This window comes from Pelecanus crispus, chromosome 26, assembly GCF_030463565.1.
Source record: "Pelecanus crispus isolate bPelCri1 chromosome 26, bPelCri1.pri, whole genome shotgun sequence".
Classification (NCBI taxonomy): Eukaryota; Metazoa; Chordata; class Aves; order Pelecaniformes; family Pelecanidae; genus Pelecanus; species Pelecanus crispus.
In genome coordinates this window covers 3,019,324-3,042,758 of record NC_134668.1, presented here as the reverse complement: position 1 = coordinate 3,042,758, position 23,435 = coordinate 3,019,324, and the positions used below count along the sequence as shown (strand labels likewise).

The following is a 23,435-nucleotide window of genomic DNA, read 5'->3' as shown; positions in this document are numbered from 1 at the left end:
TGGAAATGAGGACTGGGGGCACTGGGAATAGGGAGCACGGGGCATGGGAACTGGGGGCACTGAGAGGGTGTACTGGGGGCACTGGGAATGGGGACTGGGGTACTGGGGGCACTGGGAATGGGGAGCACTGGGAAAGGAGCAGTGGGAATGTGGCCCTCCCCCAGCAGCACGCTGTCCCCAAGCCCCCCAGCCTGGTGTCCCCAGGCCCCCTGGCAGCTGTCCCCACCCCACGCATCTGCCTCCCCAACGTCCCCGCGCCCCACGGCAGGCTGCCGGCCGGGGGACACCGGGGGTGGCCGCACGCACCCCCACCCCGCGCGGCGGCCGCCCCCGTGTCCCCTCTGTCCCTGGCCCCCCCGCCGCGCTCCGGCCCCCGGATGTTTCTCTTGCGGTCGGAGGCCCCGAAATAGCGGCGGCCCCAGCGCGTGTGGGTGCGCCGGCCACGGCGTGCCAGCACCCGCGGGCTCCAGCCAGCCGCGGGGACCGGGGGGGTGGCGGGGAGTCTCTGAGGGCTCGTAGGGGGGCTGAGCCCCCCTGGCACCGCGCTGGCTCCGCTTCTCACCTGGCATGGGGGGCCTGGGCGCGCGGGTGGGCCCTGGCATCCCCCCCCCCCAAGTTCAGCCCTTATGGGGGGGGATCCATAGGGCCTGGGGTGATCCATAGGGTCTGGGGGGACAGGAGGGGAATAGGGAGGATGTGGGTGGTCCATGGGTACACAGGGGACATGGGGGGACCTGGGGGGTCCCAGGGGAATGTGGGGGGGACCCAGGGGGTCATGGGGGACCCAGAGGGACATGGGAGAGATTGGGGGGGACCCAGGGGGTCACGGGGGAGACTGGGGAGACCCATGGGGGACCCACAGGGACTGGGGGCACCTGAGGGATGTGGAGGGACCCAAGGGGACACGGGGGGACCCGAAGTGACAAGGGGGAGCAGGAGGGAGCTGGAGGGACGGGGAGGACCCGGAGGCAGCCGGGGCGGCTGGGGGTCCCCAGGTCCCGGGGAAGCCGGGGGCAGAGGTTGCCCCAGGGCCGAGCTGTGCCCACGCCCCTGGCGCTTCCTTCCCACCCTCTAATTATCCCCCGGCCGGGCCAGAAATAACTGCGGTGGCCACGGGGGACAGGCCCGGCCCGTGGGGACACGGGGACTGACCCTGGGGGGGACAGGGACAGAGCGGGGGGGGCAGCAATGGACCCCCAGGACGGCCGGACAGACCCCAGGACAGCAGGGCGGACCGCAGGGTGACAGGTATGGACCCCAGGTACCACGGAGAAGCCCCCATGGCCTACGCCCCGTCCGTCTGTCCCCCATCTGTCCCCCCATCCCTCCCCCCGCCATGTGGCTCTCATTGCACTGCGGTGCAGAAGCCGCATCAAAGCGGTGGCAGCAGCAGCCGCGGGACTGGCATTGGGGGGCCTGACCCCCCTCCAGCTGCCAAAGGACCCCCCCGGGGGCCTGGGACCCCCCCAGGCTGCCAAGACACCCTCCCCCAGATCCCGCATGCTCCCCCCCCCCCAAACTGCCACATTGCCCCCGGGGCTGCCAGGGACCCCCCCATGGCAAGTGGGGTCCCCTCTCAGGTCCCTCCCAAGCCCTGTGACTCCCCCCAGCTGCCAGGACCCCCCCCCATGGTGTCTTGGGGCCCCCCCAAGCTGCCAGGGATCATCCCCGCCCTGAGACCCCCCTGATGTCCTTGGACCCCCAGGTTGCCAGGGCCCGTGGTGCCGTGGGTCCCCCCAGGTGCCCCCCAAGCCCTGGGACCCGCCCAAGCTGCCAGGGCCCCCCCGGTGCCCTGGGCCCCCCGGCCATGCCCTGTCCCCATCCTGGTCCCTGTCCCCGCGGTCGGGCCGGGCCTGGCTCGCGCCACGCTGCATTTCTGCGGTTCCCAACCCAAAATTGCTGGGAGTCGCCCGGCGTCGCCCTGATTCCTCCGTGGCCGCGACCTGCGGGGGGGCCCGGGGGGACGCTCCCGGGGGGGGCCCGGGGGGCTGGGCACCCCAGGCTGCTCCCACTGCCCCTGCACCCACCCCAGTGCCCCCATCACCCGCCCCAGTGTCCCCAGTCCCCCCCAGACTGGTCCCAGTGGCTGCGTTACCCCCCCCTGTGCCTCTCTCCCTGCCCCAGGCTGGTCCCAGCACCCCCGTTCCTCATCCCAGTGTCCCCATGCACTCCCAGACTGGTCCCAGTGCCCCCATTACCCACCCCAGTGTCCCTCTCCCCCCCAGGCTGGTCCCAGTGTCCCCATACTGGGCCATCCCCCCAGGCAGAGCTGGGGGCTCCTCAGCCCCCGTCCGGTGTCCCCAGCGCTAACACAGACAGTGCGACGTGGGGATGGGGGGGGACAGGGACAGGGAGGGGAATGGAGTTGAGGACAAGGAACAGGGGTGGGGACGTGGACAGGGATGCGGACAGGACAGGGACAGGGATGGGGACAGTAACAGCTAGCACAGGGACAGGGACAGGACAGGGTTGGGGACAGAGAGGTTTGGGGACAGGGACAGGACAGGGTTGGGGACGGGACAGGGACAGAACTGGGGATGGGGAGAGGAACTGGGACAGGACAGGGGAGTGCTGGGGACAGCAGCAGGCACAGGACAAAGAAAGGGCATTAACAAGGTTGGGGACAGTGGAGGGACAGGAACAGGACAGGGTTGGGAAATGACAGAGCTGGGGATGGGGACAAGGACAGGGTTGGGGACCAGACTGTGGACAGGACAGGGATGGGGACAGGAGAGGGTTGGGGACATTGTTGGGGACAGGACAGAGTTGGGGACAGGGCAGGGACAGGGCTGGGGTCAGGGCAGGACAGGGCTGGGCTGGGGTCAGAGGGCTGGGGACAGGGACAGGACAGGGCTGTGCTGGGGTCAGGACAGGACAGGACAAGAGAGGACAGGACAGGACAGGACAGGGCACCGTTAGGGACAGGGCTGGGCACTGCTGGGGACAGGGACAGGGCAGGACAGGACAGGACAGTGCACTGTTAGGGACAGGGCACTGTTAGGGACAGGACAGGACAGGGCACTGCTGGGGACAGGAAAGGGACAGGACAGGGCAGGGACAGGACAGGGCACTGTTAGGGACAGGGACAGGACAGGGCACGGTTAGGGACAGGGCACTGCTGGGGACAGGGACAGGGACAGGACAGGGCATGGTTAGGGACAGGGCACTGCTGGGGACAGGGACAGGGACAGGACAGGGCATGGTTAGGGACAGGGCACTGCTGGGCAGGGACAGGACAGGGACGGGACAGGACAGGGACAGGACAGGGACAGGACAGGGACAGGGCACTGCTGGGCAGGGACAGGACAGGGCACTGCTGGGGACAGGACAGGGACAAGGACGGGACAGGACAGGGACAGGGACGGGACAGGACAGGGACAGGACAGGGCACTGTTAGGGACAGGACAGGGCACTGCTGGGGACAGGACAGGACAGGGCACTGCTGGGGACAGGGCAGGGACAGGACAGGGCACTGTTAGGGACAGGACAGGACAGGGACAGGACAGGGCACTGCTGGGGACAGGGCAGGGGCAGGACAGGGCACTGTTAGGGACAGGACAGGGCACTGCTGGGGACAGGACAGGGCACTGCTGGGGACAGGGCAGGGGCAGGACAGGGCACTGTTAGAGACAGGACAAGACAGGGACAGGACAGGACAGGGCACTGTTAGGGACAGGACAGGACAGGGACAGGACAGGGCACTGCTGGGGACAGGGCAGGGGCAGGACAGGGCACTGTTAGGGACAGGACAGGGCACTGCTGGGGACAGGACAGGGCACTGCTGGGGACAGGGCAGGGACAGGACAGGGCACTGTTAGGGACAGGACAGGACAGGGACAGGACAGGACAGGGCACTGTTAGGGACAGGACAGAGCACTGTTAGGGACAGGACAGGACAGGGACAGGACAGGACAGGGCACTGTTAGGGACAGGACAGGACAGGACAGGGCACTGTTAGGGACAGGACAGGACAGGGACAGGACAGGGCGCTGCTGGGGACAGGGCAGGGGCAGGGCACTGTTAGGGACAGGACAGGGACAGGACAGGGCACTGTTAGGGACAGGACAGGGCGCTGCTGGGCACAGGGCAGGGACCGGCTCCGGGCTGGGCTCCGCTGCGGACCCCGCTGGGGACAGCGGTGACAGGCGCCCCCGCCAGGGGGCAGCAGAGACCCGCGCCCGGGGGCGGCACCGACCCGCTGCAGCCACCAGGGGGCGCTGGGACGGAGGGGCTGGGGGCGGGGCCACCGGGGGGCAACGGGGGGGTGCTGGGGGGGGGCAGTGGGGTTAATGGGGGTACGGGGGGGCAGAGGGGTTAATGGGGGGCTGCTGGGGGGCAGTGGGGTTAATGGGGGTACGGGGGGGCAGAGGGGTTAATGGGGGGCTGCTGGGGGGCAGAGGGGTTAATGGGGGGTGCGGGGGGGCAGTGGGGTTAATGGGGGGCTGCTGGGGGGGCAGAGGGGTTAATGGGGGTACGGGGGGCAGTGGGGTTAATGGGGGACTGCTGGGGGGGCAGAGGGGTTAATGGGGGTACGGGGGGCAGAGGGGTTAATGGGGGTACGGGGGGCAGTGGGGTTAATGGGGGACTGCTGGGGGGGCAGAGGGGTTAATGGGGGTACGGGGGGCAGTGGGGTTAATGGGGGGTGCGGGGGGGGCAGTGGGGTTAATGGGGGGGTACGGGGGGCAGAGGGGTTAATGGGGGATACGGGGGGGGCAGAGGGGTTAATGGGGGGCTGCTGGGGGGGCAGAGGTGTTAATGGGGGGGTACGAGGGGGCAGAGGGGTTAATGGGGGGCCGCTGGGGGGGCAGAGGGGTTAATGGGGGGTACGAGGGGGCAGTGGGGTTAAGGGGGGGGCTGCTGGGGGGGCAGAGGGGTTAATGGGGGGTACGGGGGGGCAGTGGGGTTAATGGGGGGGTGCTGGGGGGCAGTGGGGTTAATGGGGGATACGGGGGGGCAGAGGGGTTAATGGGGGGTACAGGGGGCAGTGGGGTTATTGGGGGGGCTGCTGGGGGGTTAATGGGGGTACGGGGTGCAGGGGGGTTAATGGGGGTACAGGGGGGGCAGAGGGGTTAATGGGGGGCTGCTGGGGTGGGGCTACTGGGGGGGTCCAGGTGGGGGTGACGGGGTGGGAGTGACGGGGTGCCAACGGGGTGGGAGCCCTGCGGTGGCCACCCCCAGCCCCCCATGGCCACCAGCCCTGTCCCTGGGTCCCCATCATCCCCCCCGGCGGGGAAGGATGGGGGCAGCGGCCGGAGGAGGAGGAGGAGGAGGCGACGGTGGCCACAGGTGTCACCCCAAGAAGCGCGGGCAAGGCTGTGCCCGGGGGGTGCGATGAGCTGCCTGGGGCGCAGCGCCGGGGGGATGGGGACGGTCCCCGCGTCCCCCACCCACCCCGGGGCTGGTGACGCTGCCGGGCCCGGCCCGTTTGGGGCAGGGGGGCTGCGAAGCGCAGCCCCGGCAGCATCACCAGCCCTGGGGATGCCACAACAGGGACAAACCAAGAAAGCCCGAGCTTGTCCCTTCCCCAGCAGCACCGAGGCATGGGGCTGGGCGGACGCACGCTCCATGTCCCCATGGAGGTCAGGAGGGGAAACTGAGGCACGGCGGGGGACCGGTCCCCCAGCAGCTGCCGACGCCGCAGCTGGCAGGACATGGGCCGGGATGGAAGGAAGCGCCGCATCCGCTCGGCGCGGGGGGCACCGGGACGGGGACCCCCCTCGGCCCTGGCGGCTGCGGCAGAGGTGGCTTCAAGGCCGCAGCAGGGTCCGGGGCGAAGCGGCGGCCTCCTCCCCGCCGGCACTGGGGGACGAAGCCGCCCCTTTGCTCAGAAGCAAGGGGACAGCGGGCAGGATGGCTGTCCCGTCCCCGCTGCCGGGGTTTTGGGGGACAGGCTCCGTGCAGTGCCGGAGCCAGGATGAGGGGTTGTCCCGAAAAACCACCAGCTGCGGGAGGGTTTGGTTTTATTTCGCCTCCTCGGGTGGGTCTCTGCTCTTCGCCCAGCGTTGTTTTAATGACTCTGGGGGCTCGCAGTCGGCCGGCGCGGCCGAGAAGCCGAAATAAAACAGTTCCGCTGGAAGCAGGGTGAGGTCACGGTGAGCGACGGCAATTTTCCAGCTGCGGGATGAAGGGAATTGGGCCAAAAAAAGTGGAAAATAAAAAGGTCACAGCGCAGACGGCATCCGGGCGGCCGGCGGGGTGCCGGGCGAGGGGTTCGCTGGCCCCGGCAGCGCCTCCAAAATCAACAGCGGGGCGGCGGGGGGTGCTGGGGTGGGGGGCTCCGTGGCCCCCGTCACCGGGGGACATCAAAGGGCGGTGGCCGGCAGGATCGGGCAGCGGGCGGACGGGCGGCTCGGGGGGGGGGGGATGGTGCCGTGTTGGGCGGGCGGCTTTGATGCTGGAAAACAAAAAAAAAAAAAGACAAAAAAAAAGACATTAAACATCAGCTCTTGTGCCCCCCAGGTCTGTCACCGGCCGTGCCCGCCTGCGGCGCCAGGGTGGCCGTGCGGCCGCGTCCCCGGGCCCCTCGTGCCTCGTTACCGTCAAAACCCCCGTTTTTTGCAAACCAGGGGCTTTTTCCTGTGAGCCCCCCCAAAAGCCTCCCCCCCCCGCCATGCCCAGAGCGGGGTTGACCACAGGAGCTCACGGCAGAGGAGGGGACAGGCCCAGGCGGTGACAGCCCCTGTCATGACAGGGCTGGGTGCTGTGGCAGGATGTGGGGCATGTCGTGACAGGGCCTCGAGGGCCCTTCGTGGTGACAGGGCCCTGGGGATGTTTACACAGCGACGAGGCCCCGCCGAGGGCCCGTGAGGACACGTCGCACCGGGATGGCGGCTGTCGCGACGGCGCTGAGGCGGCTCGTGACAGGAAAAAGTGACGGGGGGGGCGAAGAGCGACGCTGTCGCGACACGGCCCGGGTTACGTGGCCGCCCCGCGGGCGCCGCCCGGGCGTGGGGGCGGCCAGCTCGGGGCAAAGCGGCCGCGGCTGCCGGGGCGGAGCCAGCACCAAAATGGCGCCTTTTCCGCCACATTCCGGGCGCCGCCAAGCCGTCCCTCCAAGGGCGCAGCCCGCCCGCTCGCCCCGCCTCCCCGCGGCGCCCATTGGCCAGTTTGAGACGGACCGCCGTCCTCATTGGCGCGGCGCCCCGCCGCGGCCACCGCCTCCGAGCTCGGATTGGGCGGTGCGCCCGTCAGTGAGCGAGCCCGCCTTTCCCCCGCGCCGCGTCCCGCGCGGCCGCTTGGCCGCCGCCGCCGCCACTCACTCCTCCGCCCCGCCTCCCCCCTGCCATTGGCGGCGGCCCGCGCCCGTCACGCCGCGGCCCACGCCGCCGCGGCCGCTCCCATACGGGGTCTCCCTGCGAGCCCGCGCGGGCGCCGATTGGCCCCCGCGGCCGCCGGCCCCCCCCTCCCGCTCCCCCATTGGCCGCCGCCCGCGGCGCTCCCCCTCCCCCACGGGGCGGGGCGGCGGGGGCGGGGCACCTCCCCCCTCCCTCCCCCCGCCGCCGGCCCGCCCTCGCTCCCCACTGGCCGCCCCGCCCGTCACTCGCCCGCCCGCGGCGGCGGCCCATTGGCGGGCGCGGCGGCGGGGGCGGGCCGCGGGGCCGGGGCCGCGGCGCGCGGCTCCCTCCCTCGGCAGCCCCTTGGCGGTCACCGGCGGGGTTAGGCCGCCTCGTCAGCGCGCCGGGCGCGCCCGCCCCTCCGCCCCCCCGCCCCGCCGCCGCTCGGGCTCGCCCCCCCCCGGCCACCATGAGCGGTAAGGACGGGCCCGCCGCGCCGGCGGGGGGGCGAGGGGCGCGCGGCCGCCCAGGCACACGCAGGCGGCGGCGCCCGCCCGCTCGGAGGGGCCAGAGGCGGCCCCGCCCCACGCCGGGCCGGGCCCCGCCGGGCCGGGCCTCGCCGCGCCGCGCCGGGGGGACCTGCCGGGGGAGGGACCCGGGGGAGGGGGAAGGCCTCGGGGGAGGGACCCGCGGCCGGGCCGGGCCGCGCTGGGAGCGGAGGAGGGGGCGGCGGGGGGGGGGGGGTGGGGAGGCCCCGGTAATGGGGGGGGGCGGCGGCGGGGGGGAGGTGAGCGGCAGGGTCCCGGGGGATCGGGCGCGGAGAGGAGGATTTTTGCGGGGTGAGGGTGTGGGAGCAGGTACCGGGGAGGGGGCGGCCCCCCCGAGGAAGGCGCCTTGCGGGGGCGGATGCGGGGGGGGGGGAGCCGGGGGGGGGTCGGGAGCTGGGGGGGTGTTTGGGGGGGGCGGAGTCCATGGGAGCGGGGCCGGGGGGGACCCAGGCGAGGGGTACGGGCCCCGGGCCGGGGGGGGAGCTGCCGGAGCGGGGCGGGTGTGGAGGCTCCCGGGCGGGGGGAGAGGGGGGGCTGGGGGGAGCAGGGACCCTCTCCCGGCCGGGTCACGGGGAGCGCGGGTGGGGGAGCCGGGGTCCGGGGAGCCCCGGGGAGCCCCGTGGGCTGGATCCGCGGCGGGGGATCCCGTGGGCAGGGCAGGCAGAGGGCCGCCGGGGCGGCTCCGCGGAGGGCCGGGGTAGGAGGTGCGCTCCCAGGCCAGCGGGGAAGGCAAAGGGGAGGCCCGGGGAGGACCTCGATGGGGGCCAGGGAGTGTCCCGAGTGGGTGGGGAGGAGCTGGGGCCTGGAGCTGGGCCGGGTCCTCCTCCGCCTGTCCCGCTGCCAGCTCCCCTTTGGCAGCTCCCTCCGGTTCCCAGCCCCTTCGCACCGGTGCCCGAGCAGCACACCGTCCCCCCTGAGTGCCTGCCAGCGTGCCGTCCCCCCCGCCCAGCCCTCCTGCCTTCCCTGCCCCTGACTCCCCGTGTGTCCTTGTGCTCCTCGTCCCCCTCTCCCACCGAGAAATGTCCGTAACTCCCGCTGTTGCTTCCCACCCGCGCAGACCAAGAGAGTCCCGAGGAGATGGCGACAGTGAAGCCCGAGAAGGGCGAAGGAGATGCCAGCAGTAACAGCAGCACGGGCGGTGGGGAGGGCCAGGTGAGTGCGGGGAGGGAGGAACAGCCCCGAGCTGGTGGCCTCCTGGCTCCGCTCACCGTGGCAAAGTCCAGGGCCAGGCCGAGGTGTTTGTTTGGCCCAGCCGAGCGTTACGCCGGCTCCTCTCCCCTGGGCAGAGGAAGAGAAGGGCGAGTGCGCGCCAGGAGATCGTCACGCTGCCAAATGCCCCGCCAGAGCACCGACCCGCAGCGCCTGTGGCTTCCCTTCCTCCCCCAGCTCTGTGTGGGGCCCTCGAAAACGCGTCAGTTCCCCTGCTCCCAGTAAACACCACAGCCCCAACTGGCCCTTCTCCAGGTCGGGGTGCCCAGGAATGACTGTCCTTCCCTGGAGTTGCTCTGCTGTGGGGAGATTTGCCCGCTTTGGGGTGGAGGAGACATCTCTCCTTGCCTTTTACATGCAGACTCCCTCCCCTTTCCTCCCTCCCAGAGGGTTTTTCCCTGTGGGTTCAGTCTGTCCCGGCCTGACAGCCCTGTGTCTGGCAGTTGTATTTTTCCGGCTGTGGGTGGGTTTTCTCAGGAAGGAGTGTTTATCTTTTCCAAGTACGCTCCTCCCTGCTTTCTCTTCCCCCCCCCCCCCCCCCCCCCCCTTTTATTTTTGGCCTGCCCATCGGGCCGCCTCCCACTTACTTAACTCCTCCTCTCCTTCTCTCCTTCCCAGGAATCGCAGCCTTCCCCGCTGGCTCTGCTGGCAGCTACCTGCAGCAGGATCGAGTCTCCCAACGAGAACTCCAACAGCTCCCAGGGCCAGCAAGGCGGGAGCGGCGAGCTGGACCTGACAGCCGCCGCTGCTCAGATCGCCCAGTCCGCCAACGGCTGGCAGATCATTTCCGCCGGCTCCAGCACGCCGACGGCCTCCAAGGAACAGGGCAGCAACGGCAGCAACGGCGGAGACGCCTCCAAAAGCCGGCCCGTGAGCGCGGGGCAGTACGTGGTCACGACCGCTTCCAACCTGCAGAACCAGCAGGTGCTCACGGGCCTGCCGGGAGTTATCCCAAATATCCAGTACCAGGTCATTCCCCAATTCCAAACCATCGATGGGCAGCAGCTCCAGTTTGCCACCACCCCTGCCCAAGTCAACGTGCAGCAGGATGCCTCTGGTCAGCTCCAGATCATCCCCGGCACGAACCAGCAGATCATAACGAGCCGAGCGGGGACGAGTAACCTCATTGCCATGCCAAACCTGCTGCAGCAGGCCGTCCCCATCCAGGGCGTGGGCTTAGCCAACAATACCCTCTCAGGGCAAACCCAGTACGTGGCCAACGTCCCCGTGGCTCTGAACGGCAACATCACCTTGCTGCCCGTCAACAGCGTGGCCGCCAGCCTGGCTCCCACCTCTCAGACGGTCACACTGAGCAGCTCCGGCTCCCCGGACAGCAGCTCCCAGCCGGCCACCTCGGGCGCTGCCATCAGTTCCACCAACACAGCCACGTCTCACGCTAGCTCTGGCGCCTTTTTTACCAACGCCAACAGCTACTCCACCACCACCACCACCAGTAACATGGGCATCATGAATTTTTCCACCAGCGCGACAGTGGGAACCAATGTCCAGGCACAGACGCCCCAGAGGGTCAGCAGCGTCCAGAGCTCGGACTCTCTGCAGAGCCAAGTTTCTGGGGTGGCTTTGCAGCCAGGGCAGCAGAAAGAGGGGGATCAGAGTCAACAATCACAGCAGCAGCAGCAGCAGCAGCAGATCCTGATCCAACCTCAGCTAGTCCAAGGAGGGCAGACAATCCAGGCCCTCCAGACCACGCCGCTCTCTGGCCAGACCTTTGCCACTCAAGCCATCTCCCAAGACGCCTTGCAGAACCTGCAGCTCCAAACTGTCCCCAACTCCGGGCCCATCATCATCCGAACGCCCACGGTGGGTCCCAACGGGCAGGTGAGCTGGCAGACCATCCAGCTCCAAAACCTTCAGGTTCAGAACCCTCAGGCCCAGACAATCACCTTGGCGCCCATGCAGGGAGTGTCGCTGGGGCAGACGGGCAGCACCAGCACCACGCTCACCCCCATCGCCTCCCTCCCCAGCGGCACTGTCACGGTCAACGCTGCCCAGCTCTCCTCCATGCCCGGCCTCCAGACTATTAACCTCAGTGCCTTGGGAGCGTCTGGGATCCAGGTGCATCAGCTGCAAGGGCTGCCGCTGGCCATAGCAAACACTGCCGGTAAGTTGTTTTGTCTCGGTTCCTTTCCGTAGCTGGGCAGAGGAAATCAAAGGCCAAACGATGTCGCCTGGCTGCACGCAGCTGGCTCCGTGCGCCGTCTGGGCTCTGTGGGGTTCAGGGCGCTGGCACAGCCGTGCCAGGGCTGGAGCTGGGGGTGATCGATGCCAAACCGTGTTGGCAAGCGGGCTGGTGCTTATGCTGGCCTCGGGAAGGAAGTATTGAGCCTCTGCTGATGGCCAGGAGACGCTGAAACTCATTTTGGGGAGTTTCTGATCTAATTAACTCTCTTGGGCGGCTGATTGCATGAAAAGCACCAGGCGAGATGCCTGTGAATGGGGAAGGAGGGAGATGTGCGGAGAGGAGAGGTGGGGGAGAAGGGGGACGCCGTGTGCGGCGCCATGGGTGAAGCGTGGTTTTGTGCAAGGCCGCTGTCCTGCCCCAACAGCCCCCCGGGGGTCTCGGGTCGGGGTTGGGGCATGGAGCTGAGTCTGCCTCAGCTCATCGGCTGCGGAAAGAGTCGCAGCTTTATAAAACCCAGGAATAACTTAAATCCCCCTGCCCTCCCCCTAGAAAACAAACAAACAAAAAGCCGTGGGGAATTTCCTTGCAGAGGCGGAAGAACGGGCTCTTTAAGCGTATATTTAGCCTAAAGTTGGGTGCTGGTGTGGGACGCTGTGATCTCATCCTGCCCGAGACGGGCCCGCGTTCACAGCTGGCGCAGAGCTGCCCGCTCGCTTCCCCCTGGACCAGCCCCGTCGTCGCCCAAAAGCTCCCACCAGCCCAGGGGGGTGTGGACACGGGGCGTGAGCTCGAGGCCGCTCGGCTTCCCCTTGGAAATGCCGTGCCTGCCTGTACAAGGGGCCCGTAAGCTCTTGCCGCAGAAGAAATCGGTGCCGAAAAGGAGCTCTGCTTGCTTTTTCCAGTGTTTTTCTTTGTTTTCTGTTTTTTTTTTTTTTTGTTGTTGTTCTGGCTCCAGCTAAAAAGGCAGTTGCTAGATTTAGTCACAGCTGAGAGGCAGCAAAAAAATGTTGCTCAATCTGACTCGTGCTTCCTTCTCGCGAGAGGAGGCGGCTGCTCTCCCGGAGTTGTTTTGCAGCAGTATTTTGGGCTGTTGCTACAGCAGCTTGGCTTGCAGGCGTCCGCGGGTTTATTACAGACTGCGCCGCAGTCGGGATTAGCCTGATCCTTGGATTTCCCCGAGCGGAGAGACCCGCTTGTGCTAGAGGAGGCTGGTTTCTGCACCCAGAGGGGAGCTGGTGGTGCGTCACCTCTTTTACACGTGGAAACGCGGGTGGTGGAGGGTCCCTCTCGCCCTCGCCCGCCTGGGTTCGCTGGAATCCCCTCGCCCTGCGGCCCGGCGGGGCTGCTCGCGTTGGGGCGTGCTTGTTTTTAAGGCACCAGAGAAACGCATGGGCGACTCCTAGTTCCTGTATTTGTGCCTGGCTCTGCCCTCGGAGGTGGGGCAGGGAGGAACGCTCCAGAGACCACCCATCCAACGCTTTCACGCTGGGGAGCCGTCGCCTCCTCCTCCTCCTCCTTTTTTTTTTTTTTAGCTCAGCAGCGTGTTTAGCTCTTGATCTGCAGTGACAAATTCACCCTCCGACGCTGGCGGCTGCGCCGAGGGCCTTGCTCTTCCTTAGCTCGCAGGATGTGACGTTCAGGCGACGCTTTGATGTTGTTATGTTTGAAAAACCAGAGCAGGGTTCAGGTTTCAAAGGGCTTGCGGGGACCCGTCGAGACCCCTGCGCGACGGGACCGTGAGTCAGGCTCCGAGGGCGAGATCGCGGAGGCTGTGGCTGGGACGGAAAGCTTCCTGGCGCTGATCCACGCACACGGTTTGCGTGGTTTGACTCCAGGCTGGAAGAGTTTTTCCTCTAGCTGGGTCAGTCGCACGTGGCAATGGGTCCGTTCGTCCCCCCGCAAACAGCACCTCTCCAGTGGGTGCTGAGCCCCCCCCGGACCTCGCACCAGGCGCGTCCTCTCCGTCCGCACCACGGCTGGGCCATCCCTGCCATGTTGGGGGGCTGTGAACGGGGATCCCTCCCCGTCCGAGCTCTCTGATGGCAACTGAAGGGGGTGGTTTTGTTACCGACTCTGCCCGTTGTCCAAATCGCTGAACGTTTCCCGTGAGCAGCCTCCCCTCCAGCTGCCGGCGGCTCTGCAAGCACGCACCACGTGTGCTGGAACTTTCTGCGCTCATTTTCTGCTCGAGGCTAAGAGTTGGGAGGGTTTTTTGTAGCAGAAAAAGCTCCTCTGCTTCTGAGGGAGGCGAATGGAAAATAAAACCCAGGTTTGCTTGGGAGGGGAGACTGGCAGCTGGTCTTCCCGGCTGCTCGAGGTTTGCCACGTGTTACGGTGTGGTGGGGAGAAGGGGGTGCATGGCGAGGGGTTTCGGTAGCTGAGCGTGCACTCCAGCTGCCTGCCGGGCTTGCAGCCGCCGCGTTTCCTACCGCTTCCCTGCAGATCTGCCGTAGCTGAGCTGCTTCGAAGAGCTCAGCTCCGCTTCCTCCAGGGCTGGCGGCCGCTGCGGTGTCCCGGCCGGGCTGCTGCTGGGCTGCGGGAAGCACGCGTCCCCTCTCCTGAGCCCTGCGCCGGTCCGTGGGCAGCGGGACTCCTGCGCTGTGGCTTTCGGCCCCTTGTGAGGGCTGGGGACGAGCCACCGATGAGATTTCTGCTTTTCGCTTTCTGTTCTGCAAAGTGGGGTGGGGAAAGATCCCCCTGGAGAAAATGACACCTGAAAAGGTCTTTTAAAAAATTGGATTTTTGCTCCTGGGCATGAGGCAGGGCCCAGAGCTCTGTGCAGATGTATCTCTGGCTGTGTTTGTATTAATTAAGGTAGTCTGCAGGCTGCCGCCTCCTCGGCGTGAGGTGGGCTGTGAATTACCAGCGGTGGCAGAGACAAGAGGAGGTCTGTGACTGTGATGGGCTGGTATGTGGGCAAACAGGCCTTGCAGCCGGCTCTGCTGCGAGGGGAAGGCAGCCACAGAGCGGGGGAGCGGATCTCCTCGGCTGGCATTGCCCCAAAAACCCACGCGCGGGTTTGGGTGCCGGCGCTCCCCATGCCAGCGGGCAGCAGGACCGCGTCCGGGATGAAGGAAGGAGGCTTTGGGTGTCGTTCTGTGGGCGAGGCAGTGCAAAGGTGGGTGTTGCAGTGCTCGGACGCCTCGGTGGGCTCCTGGCCCTGGCGAGCAGCGTCGCCCAGTTGTCGCCCTGGCGCTGGCCTGCTCGGGGAGGGGACGTCCGGCGCGAGGCCTCTTCGCGCCGTGGCTTTGTGGCAAGCAGGGTGGGGGCGATTTCGAGAAGTTTGCGATGCCGGGGTTTCTCTTCCCCTTTTGACGGAGCTTTAGGGAGGAGGAGAGGGCCTTTGTTTTTGTTTTTTAGCTCTGTGTCCGTATAGTTTTGCCAGCGGAGCGGCTCTGCCCACGTACCTGTCCCTGGCAGAGTCCTGCTGCTTAGTGCTCCGCGCCTCGGAGACAGAGAGCCCTGCCTGGCTGAGGTATGTGCTGGGTAAACAGGCGTCCGCCGGCGGCTTCCCGGTAAGCCAGCGCTGGAGTTAAATCCCTCATGCACGGCCCTTGTTTTGTGCAAAACAGACGAGCGCTAAAGGATGTTTTATTCCAGGGAAGGTGGACCTGGGAGGGTGCGGGGGCCACTGGTGGGATGGGGGAGATGCACCGGCCGCCAGCCGTGCCCCTGCCCGGGGGCGTTTTGGCAGCGAGCTCCCTTTCAGGGCTCAGTGCGTCATTGGACAGAGGCTTGTGGTCAAATGGAGCGGTGGGACGTAGCAAGGACATCCTTCTGAAAGAAAAAAAAAAAAGGCCTTCATGGGGAAGTAACCCTTTGAAATCTGTTTACCAAATGCATCCCCAGCTCTCTGCTGCGACTTTGTTCTTACAGGGCTCTTCCCAGCCGTGGGGCACTGACACAAAGACCTGATTGTCTCCTATTTTCTGTTTTTAAGGGAAGCTTTGTAGCAGGGCCTTGATGAGACATCCACATGGCATCATCTGTGGAGGGGAGGGGAAAATCGGAATCAATCTCAGGCCAACAAGCCCTGACAGGATCTCTCCTCAACGTGCTGTAATTGTTTGTTTCATTACGCCCATGACATCACGTCAGAAAATAATTATATTGTGAAATTCCCTTCTCTAAACTCTGGCTGGGCTGGACTTTAAATACCCTCCCGGCTTCCTTGGCTGACCTCTCTCCTTGCCATAATAAAGAGGGTGGTTTGCTGAAGAAATTACACAAATCCCAAGAGATCCTGGGGTCTGCTTGGGAAGAGGGAGCGATCCCAATATAATGCCTGCGTTAACTGCAGCGCAGCTTCGTCCAGGCGAGGCTGTGCCCCGCGCAAAGTTGCCGTGGGTCTGGGGCTCCGTGGGGCAGCCCTGCTCCTCCTCTTCCTCCTCCTCCTCCTCGAGGCCGGGGCTTGGCCGCCTGGGAATGGGAGCGGGTTGGCAGCTGCGCTGGTTGGACTGGTTGGGTGCTGCACGCCCCGTGACTCCTCACGGAAGAGTTTCCTTGCCCGGCTCCTGACCGTCTCGCTGGGCCCTAATCTTTCCTTTCCTTTTATCTGTGCCAACCTCAGCCCCGCTGCCTCCTGGCCGAGCAGCGTGGGCTTTATCGCCCCTTTGCAGGAGCTGGATCCTGGGCCCCAGGGCAGGGGTAGCTGCAGCGCGGCTCCATTCCCAAGCTCGGCTCTCGGGGCGCTGGCTGCCCTGTCGCAGAGGCTCACGCTGTCCAGCCGTCTCCCTGGCCCAGTGCGGGATGGCTAGGTTAGACGCCGTGAGTGATGCGGGCACTAATTCCCCCTCTCGGCAGAGGGGTGTGATTAAAAGCATGGGCTTTGAGGCTCGGAACTAGCATCTGCCCTCGAATGGGGTGGATGAGAGGAATGGAGAGGTTCAGGTGCGGTGAGGAACGCCTGCAGGGATTTCCCTGTCTCCTGGGTGTGCTTTGGGCTGGGCTCAGGCCACAGCCCTCCTCCTCCTCCTCCGTGGTCACGGGGATCGCCCTGCCCCGTCTCAGCTGGGCATTTTCCTCCTCCTGTGCTCCTCGCGCACCGTCAGGGACTTCTCTTTTTAACTAACCTGATTTCTTTTTTGGCGTGGTTTGGTAGGACGTGCCTGTGCTACGGGGTGGAGGTGCTCTGGCTGCCGGTTGCTGGTGGTCTGGTTTGCCCTGGCAGGGCCGCTTCGTTGAAGGCTTTGGCAGGACTAGAGGCTTCATCCCAGTTTCGTGGCAATCCAGAGTGGAATTAAAAGGGCAAGGGAGATCTGCGTTTCAGTTTGCAGCGCGACAAAGGTATTTAGCAAGTCCTGGGAGGGTCAGGGGTCTTGCAGGCTGGACGAGGTGACTTCCTCGCTCGCCTCCAGGTCCGCCTGTGCGTCACGGGGGGGACGGACGCGGCTCCGTCTGCCCTTGCAGCCCGCCTTGCTCTTGACCTAGCAGCTCTGTCCCTATTTATTTCTTCTCCAAAGGAAGTGTAATTTCTTGTGACGCACAGAAACCTCCAACAATTAAAGGATATCACTGAACTTGCCTGGTGGCTTTTCAAGTCATTAAACTCCAGATTAAAACACAATTACTCGATGCGCTGCAGTCCGACTTTAAAACTGCACCATCTTACGCAGCCGGGCACCGTGTGTTCCCCGCTCCGCTGTCCATAACTCCGAAGAATTATTTAGCGAGAGCTTGGCTAATTTACATGAATGGCTTCCTACTGCAGATTAACTCATTTTGCAAATTAGCGAGGAAATCAAACGAGATAAAAATCAAGGGGACTGCATTACAAAACCTACTTTGTTCCTTTGTGTAGCAAGTGCAGCTCTATCGTCTTTGATCTGTCTGGAGTGGAGCGTGGTGGCGTGTTTTGGGGAGAGCGGTGAGCATCAGCGAGGCAACGCTGCTCACTGCCACCCCGGGCTTTCAGACTCTGCCGAAATAAAGAGGAGGAAGCGGGGAGAACTCGAGTTGTGAGCTAGAAAGGTTTGATCTGGGCGGGGTTTCAGGCTCGCGCTTGGTGTCTGTCAGCCGCCCTGAGTGGAGACGTGCCGAGAGGTTCGGGGAGCCCCGGGGCTGCATGCCACCGGGTTTTGCTGCCCTTTCTTTTAGCCTTAAAACTTCCTCTTGCGTCTTTTCGCTGCGTCTGGAAGCTGACATCAGTTTGTCGTACGTGGCCCGCTCTGCGTGGTAATGACTTACCCCCTCCTCCTCCCCTGCCTCTGCAGAGTTGCAGCTGCCAATGTTGCAGAGTTTGCACAAGAAACCTTTTTTTTTTTTTTTTTTTTTTCCTGAGATCCTCCCTAAAAATGAACATTGAGACTGTTTCCCCTCTCCTAAGGTCAGCTGGGGTGGATCTAAAAATGCTCCTCTCTTCTATCCACAGGGCATTTCTCACCTCGTTTTAGTTTGCTAAATAAAACGACTAAACCAAAGCATTTTTCCTCCGACAAGCAGTTAGAAGACAAGAAACACCTTGTCTTGAGAGAAGTCACAAGCCAAGACTTGGGTGCTTTGGTCTTGTCTTAGCGTGAGACCGGCAAACGAGTCCCCCTCTTCTCAGGGGTCTCGGAGGTCGGTACCCCCGTCCCGTGCCGTGGGAGCAGGGGCTCCTTCGGGCAAAGCCGGGTCGGGTACGGGAGCCAGGCGCAGCAAAGTGGGGTCGCTCCTGCCCGTCGCCTGTCTTCGCAGGCAAGTCCCTCCCAGGGTTTTCCAAGGATTAAACCCCCTCCCTGCTCTGCTATTAATATATTTTTTCAGGATTTCAGTGACCTGAGTGTGGACCAGGGGCTTGGCAGCCTTCATGAAAGCTTTGGTCTTAGAAGTAATCTATATTAGTGGAGATAATAAACGTAAATTATCCAGCTGGTTTCTCTCCGCCAAGCTTTCTCCTGAAACTGCAATATTCTGGAGGCTTCGGCGCATCCTGATATGTGAAGAATGAAGCGTGTACGTACAAGATCTGTCTTCTCTTGCCGTAATTTATTTATACCTTAATTAGATGCGAGCCATAGATTACCAGAAGGAGGATTTGGGTTTTTTCTCCTCCATATGACATGCCAACAGACTATAAAACGCTGCGTAGGCTTTTGCATGTTTGAAGATTGAAGCCATTCCAAGACATCAGGGCTGGATTCTCCCCCTCCCAAGTGTATTTTGGGGAGAGCGTGTGTGTCTTCTCCTTCCTTTTTACAAGAGCTCTCCCCGGACGGCACATACGCGACAGGGAAATCTCTAATCTGTCGCTGTAACGCAAGCTGTCGTCGTTGGCTTATAAAGCTTAAAAAAAAAAAAAAACCTCCCTCGTTCCTTCCATGCTGGTTTTAGACTGTAAACATATGTTGCAAGAGCTGGAGGGGGGGCACTGAAAAGGTTTTGTCCTAAAATTGCTAAATTTTGTGGGGAGCATAGGAAAGTTGCTGATGAGGTATGGGAGGGCCCAGCCAAGATTTCCAAGCAGGGCTCAAAATTGTGTCCCCTTTTGGGGGGGACAAACAATTTCCCTCCTGCCTGGCATCGTTGTTGAACAGCCAGACCAGGCCTGGTCGCTGCCACTCCATGGCCACCAATATTCCTCCACCTCGGTGTCCCGGCGCGAGGGCATACACAACCATCGCCGCTGCGGTTGTTAATGCTACCGTCACGCAGGAGCTCTGTCCTAGGGCCGGACTGGTCCGACTGTGTCGGTCACGGGTGTTATTTGCAGCATCTTTCGGCTGTGATTCAGCCGAGCGTTTCCTCCTGCCCTGGATGGGACCGTGCGCCGGGTTACGTGGGCTTTGGGGCCGGTGCCGTCCTTTAACGCGCGACGCTGGGGCTCAGACACATGAGCGCAGCCCCTTGCTGTAACGCGGACGACGTCCCGACTTCTGCTTAGACGGCAGCATGTGCCTTGTCCCCTGCAGACGAACCGGCCGCAGCGTGACGTAAGTAGAGCCGGGGTGAGCAGATGAGTCAGGGTTCATTTCCTTGATGGCAGCCCTTCTCTCCTGGTTGTTGTTTTGATGCTCCGGGTGTCTCGGTCCTCGACGGCAAAGGGCTTGCCCAGCGCTGCCCTCTCCCAGGAAATTGGGACCCTTGCGGACTTGGCGGGCAGAGCAGCCAGCCCCTAATTTCAAGCCTCCCCGTTCGCGTGCTCCTGCCTGGGAGAGCGGACCTCCTGTTGCTGCCACCGCGGCCCGGAGGAGCGAAATCAGAGCTGTTCCTCTCGCTGGAGGAAGCCCAGACGTGGAGTGTGGCCCGGCTGCGCACGTAAATCCCCCGCCGGCCACGCAGATCACGGGCAATGCTGCCGCAGAGCTGTCGGGCATCGCGGCCCTGAGCTGGCCGGTGTCCCAGGTAGCCAGGCAATAGATATTCCTGGTGGCTTTTGTCCTCTCCTGAGCGCGGCTCCTCCGCTGAGCTTTGCCAGGGCACCACTGACACCTGCTGGTAACAGCAATGCCGTGGGCCGGGGGAAGGCTGCCCGCTGCCAGGAACTCTTCGTCATTCCCCCCTCGCTGTCTCTGGGTTGTGAAACTCCCTCCTGGCCGCAGGAAGAGAGCCCAGCGTGCAGCTAATGGATGTTTCGGGCCAACACAAGTCTGAAGTTTATCCTTCTTCAGCGCCGGCACCTCTCCTGCAGATGCTTGGTGTGCTGCCTCCTGCCTAGAAGCTGTTGCATGGAAAGCCAGGTTTTCAAAGCAAATGTCACCGATTTGCTGAAGGTACTTGTCCCAGCAGAGCTTCTCAAAAGGCTGTGCTGGCCTCCTGTGGTGCCACCGCCGGTGGCAGCATCTCGGTCCCCATGCTGGCGAGGTGGCCGTCGTTCCTGCAGCCCCATCGTGACGCAGCTCTGGGGACACCAGCAGCAGTGCTGAGGGCTGTTTTTTGGAACGCCGGCTTTGGCAACTGCAGCCTTGTGGCATTTGCGCTCCCTGTTTAAGAAGCGGCTTCCAGGTACTGGGAAGAGGAGATGGAGTGAGGGAAGCAGCATCCCGCAGGGTGCCGTGACGTCCCTCGCGTCCTGGTGTCCCCATCAGCCTTTGTCGGGGCTGGTTGGCGCGGTCCTTCCCGTTCACTTGCCCTCGCTGGAGCCATCCGGGCAGCTGCTGCTGAACAGCATCAGGAAAGCCCCCAGATGGGTGTTTTTGGGATAGACTCACCCCAACACGGCCTCATTTCCCAGCAGTGGGAGAGGATCTCTGGAAAGAGCAGCAGAGCACAGCGTCATTTGCTGTTGGGGACAAGCGTGTGCCTGTGTGCGTTGCACACACGCGTGTTTTATCTCAGCCCCGTGTTCAAACGCCACCATGTTCGGGCAGTGATCTCAACCCTGGCTGCCTGCTTGCAAGGAAGTTGGTAGGAAAAAGGTGAATTTTGGGCTCAAATCGCAGCCTGTAGCCAGCCAAGGATGCCGCTGCCCGTCCGGCGGAAGCATCTCGGCTCTAAATCTGCCGTTAGACCTATTGGCATATGTTAATTGCAGCTGAAAAGAGATTACTCAGCGTGCCGTCTCTGCGCCCGCTCCGGCTTTTCAGCATGAAAATAATCAAGCAGCGGAGCTTGAAGGGAAATAAAACACTTGTGAAGTGTAGATGGGGTTATTGGAGAAGCAATTAGATGACAGCATAAGCGTAGAGCAATAAAACGGCAATGAAAACTGATAGGCTTAAAAACTTCCTACCCCTCAACCCCCCCATTATGAATGGTTTATGTTTGTCTACATTTGGGAGCTCGTCAGCACTACCCTGCGGTTCCTATGGCTTTTATAATTGGGAATTGCTCCTTGGGAGAGGGAGGGACCGCACTCCGCAAGCAGCGCCAGATGATTTTTCAACTTTATATATATATCCCTTTCTGTAATCGCAGTAATTAACCAGTGAGCGCGTGCCGATAATATCTTCGCTGATGGATGCTGCTGAAGACTACGGTCTTCCAGCCTGCTTTATTTATGGCTGCCTTTTTTTTGGGGGGGACGGGGGGGGGCGTTGGCAGGAGGGTTTGCATCTGCTCTGTAGATTTGCTCCTGGGTTGTTGCTTTCATCAGGTTTGAAAAGGGAAAACTGCCTCTTTCAGCCCAAAAAACAAGGGGGGAAAGGGGCCTCGGTGAAGTCGGTAGCAAGGTGTGGTTCAGAGAAGCCCGGGTTTCCCCCGGCGATGTTTTGACGCTTGCTTTATCGCTGACACCGATTCAAGCTGGCCAGCGCTGCTCGGTTTACATTTTTTTGCTCTGTTTTCTGCGCTATGTTAGCTGAAATAGCTGAAATAGTTGGCAGGTGGCTGGAGCGACGTAGGGGGGCTGTTTTTCCTGAGAGACGTGGCTCTTTCCTCTGGATGCAAATGGGAGGGCGTGGACCAAAATGTGGGGCGATGTGTGGGAGCTGGGGGGATCCCCCTGCTTTGCTGGGGGCTGTGGAGGGCAGGGAGAGCCCCGGGGCTCTGGGGAGGGCTTGGTGTGGGGTTCTCAGGGCTCGAAAAGATGGGAGCCTGTGGAAAGCCAAGGGAGAAGGCTGCAATTAATAACTTCCTTTGGCTCAATCAAGCCGAGACCTTGCTGGCTTTGCGGCTGCCGTGGGGAAAGGCTGGGGAAAGCCCCTCTCGCTTCCCTCCTGCTGCTCGGGGCTTTGCTGACCGAGAGCCTGCAGTAACCTCCTGTGTTTTTCTTCCAGGCGACCACGGTGCTCAGCTGGGTCTTCACGGCACGAGTGGAGACGGGCTGGGAGACGAGAACGCGGCTGTGGAGGAAGGAGAGACCAGCCCGGACCCGCAGCCCCAGCAAGGACGGAAAGTGCGGAGAGAAGCGTGTACCTGCCCCTACTGCAAAGACAGCGAGGGAAGGTAAGGCTGCTCCGTCACCCATCCAGCAACACCGGGCTGCCCAAGCAACTCTGAACCCCCAGGAGCAGGCTGAAACCCCCAAAATGCCTTGTTTGACCCCGTTCACCCTCCCTCTGGTCAGCTGGAGCTTTCAGGGTTGTTGTAACTCTTTCCCTCGGACTCTTTCAGGAGCTCTGGGGATCCAGGTAAAAAAAAGCAACACATCTGCCACATCCCGGGCTGCGGGAAGGTGTACGGCAAAACCTCTCACCTCCGGGCTCACTTGCGGTGGCATACTGGGGAGCGACCCTTCGTCTGCACCTGGATCCTCTGCGGGAAGCGCTTCACCCGGAGCGACGAGCTGCAGCGGCACAAGCGCACGCACACAGGTAGGGCTCGGGGCACTGCTCCCCCGGTGTCCGTTGCCTTTTTGCCGGCCTGGGCGGGGGGGAAGGGGCCCAGCCGCCGCCTGACCCCGCTCTCCCTCCCTTCTTCCAGGGGAGAAGAAGTTCGCCTGCCCGGAATGCCCCAAACGCTTCATGCGGAGTGACCACCTCTCCAAGCACATCAAGACCCACCAGAACAAGAAGGGAGGCGCGGCCAACAGCGTGGCCATGAACGTCTCCGCCGTCCCCATGGACACGGGGGCCTCAGCGGAGGGTAACGGCGGGGCCACCCCCTCGGCCCTCATTGCCACCAACATGGTGGCCATGGAAGCCATCTGCCCCGAGGGCATTGCCCGCCTGGCCAGCAGCGGCATCAACGTGATGCAGGTGGCCGACCTCCAGTCCATCAACATCAGTGGCAACGGGTTCTGAGGGCGAAGCGGGACGCGGGCACCGGCGGGCGACACGGCGGCGCCGGGCGGCACGGGGCCGAGAGGCGAGCGGCGATGGAGCCGGGAGCTATTTTCACCGCGAGGGCGACGTCCCTTGTCACCCTCCAGCACTAAAGCCCAGCTCCTCTTACCTGGGATCGCAGCCCTCCTTGAGCTGTCCAACCTCCGGGGCCCGGTGACCACACACGAAGGCCAGAGCTATATATATATTTTTTAATTTCGGCTTGACCTTATTGTTATTATTTCCCCCACCCCTCCACTCCCTCCCCGAGATCCGTCTGCCCCTCCGTAGCTAGCCTTCGACGCCATCATGCCTTGGTAAAAGTATATGATCCTTGAAATACTTTTTAGCAAAAAAAAAAACAACAAAAAAACCAAAAAACAAAAAAAAACCCACAAAAAAACCCACACCCCAGAAAAAGGAAAAAAAAAAAGATTCTATATTATTATTATATATATAAAAATATAAAATGTGTTCGTTTGAGAGAGGAGAGATTTTGCTGCGACCATGGCTTGGTCTCTTTGATGCCTTATCTTGGAACAGGTTGACCCTCTGGGGCAGTTGGACGGTGCCTGAGCTGTCCTTCAGACCTTATATTACATTTTACATTGTAATCTTAAGAGAAAAAAGAATTAAGAAA

At 63.2% G+C, this 23,435-nt stretch overlaps 1 protein-coding gene across 1 annotated transcript; it reads left to right on the top strand.

Annotated features, from left to right (window-relative positions):
• Window positions 1–7,718: 7,718 nt before the first annotated feature.
• Window positions 7,719–23,022, top strand: SP1 (Sp1 transcription factor). Its single transcript, XM_075725020.1, has 6 exons — window positions 7,719–7,750; window positions 8,880–8,974; window positions 9,650–11,153; window positions 21,809–21,977; window positions 22,146–22,345; window positions 22,455–23,022. The coding sequence occupies exons 1-6, from the start codon at window positions 7,744–7,746 to the stop codon at window positions 22,772–22,774; spliced, it is 2,295 nt and encodes a 764-aa protein (XP_075581135.1). The 5' UTR covers window positions 7,719–7,743; the 3' UTR covers window positions 22,775–23,022.
• The last annotated feature ends 413 nt before the right edge of the window (window positions 23,023–23,435 follow it).

Coding starts and splice junctions, on each gene's coding strand:
- SP1 (XM_075725020.1), top strand. Junction 11,154..21,808: donor GGCCATAGCAAACACTGCCG/GTAAGTTGTTTT, acceptor TTTTTCTTCCAG/GCGACCACGGTGCTCAGCTG. Junction 22,346..22,454: donor GCACAAGCGCACGCACACAG/GTAGGGCTCGGG, acceptor CCCTTCTTCCAG/GGGAGAAGAAGTTCGCCTGC.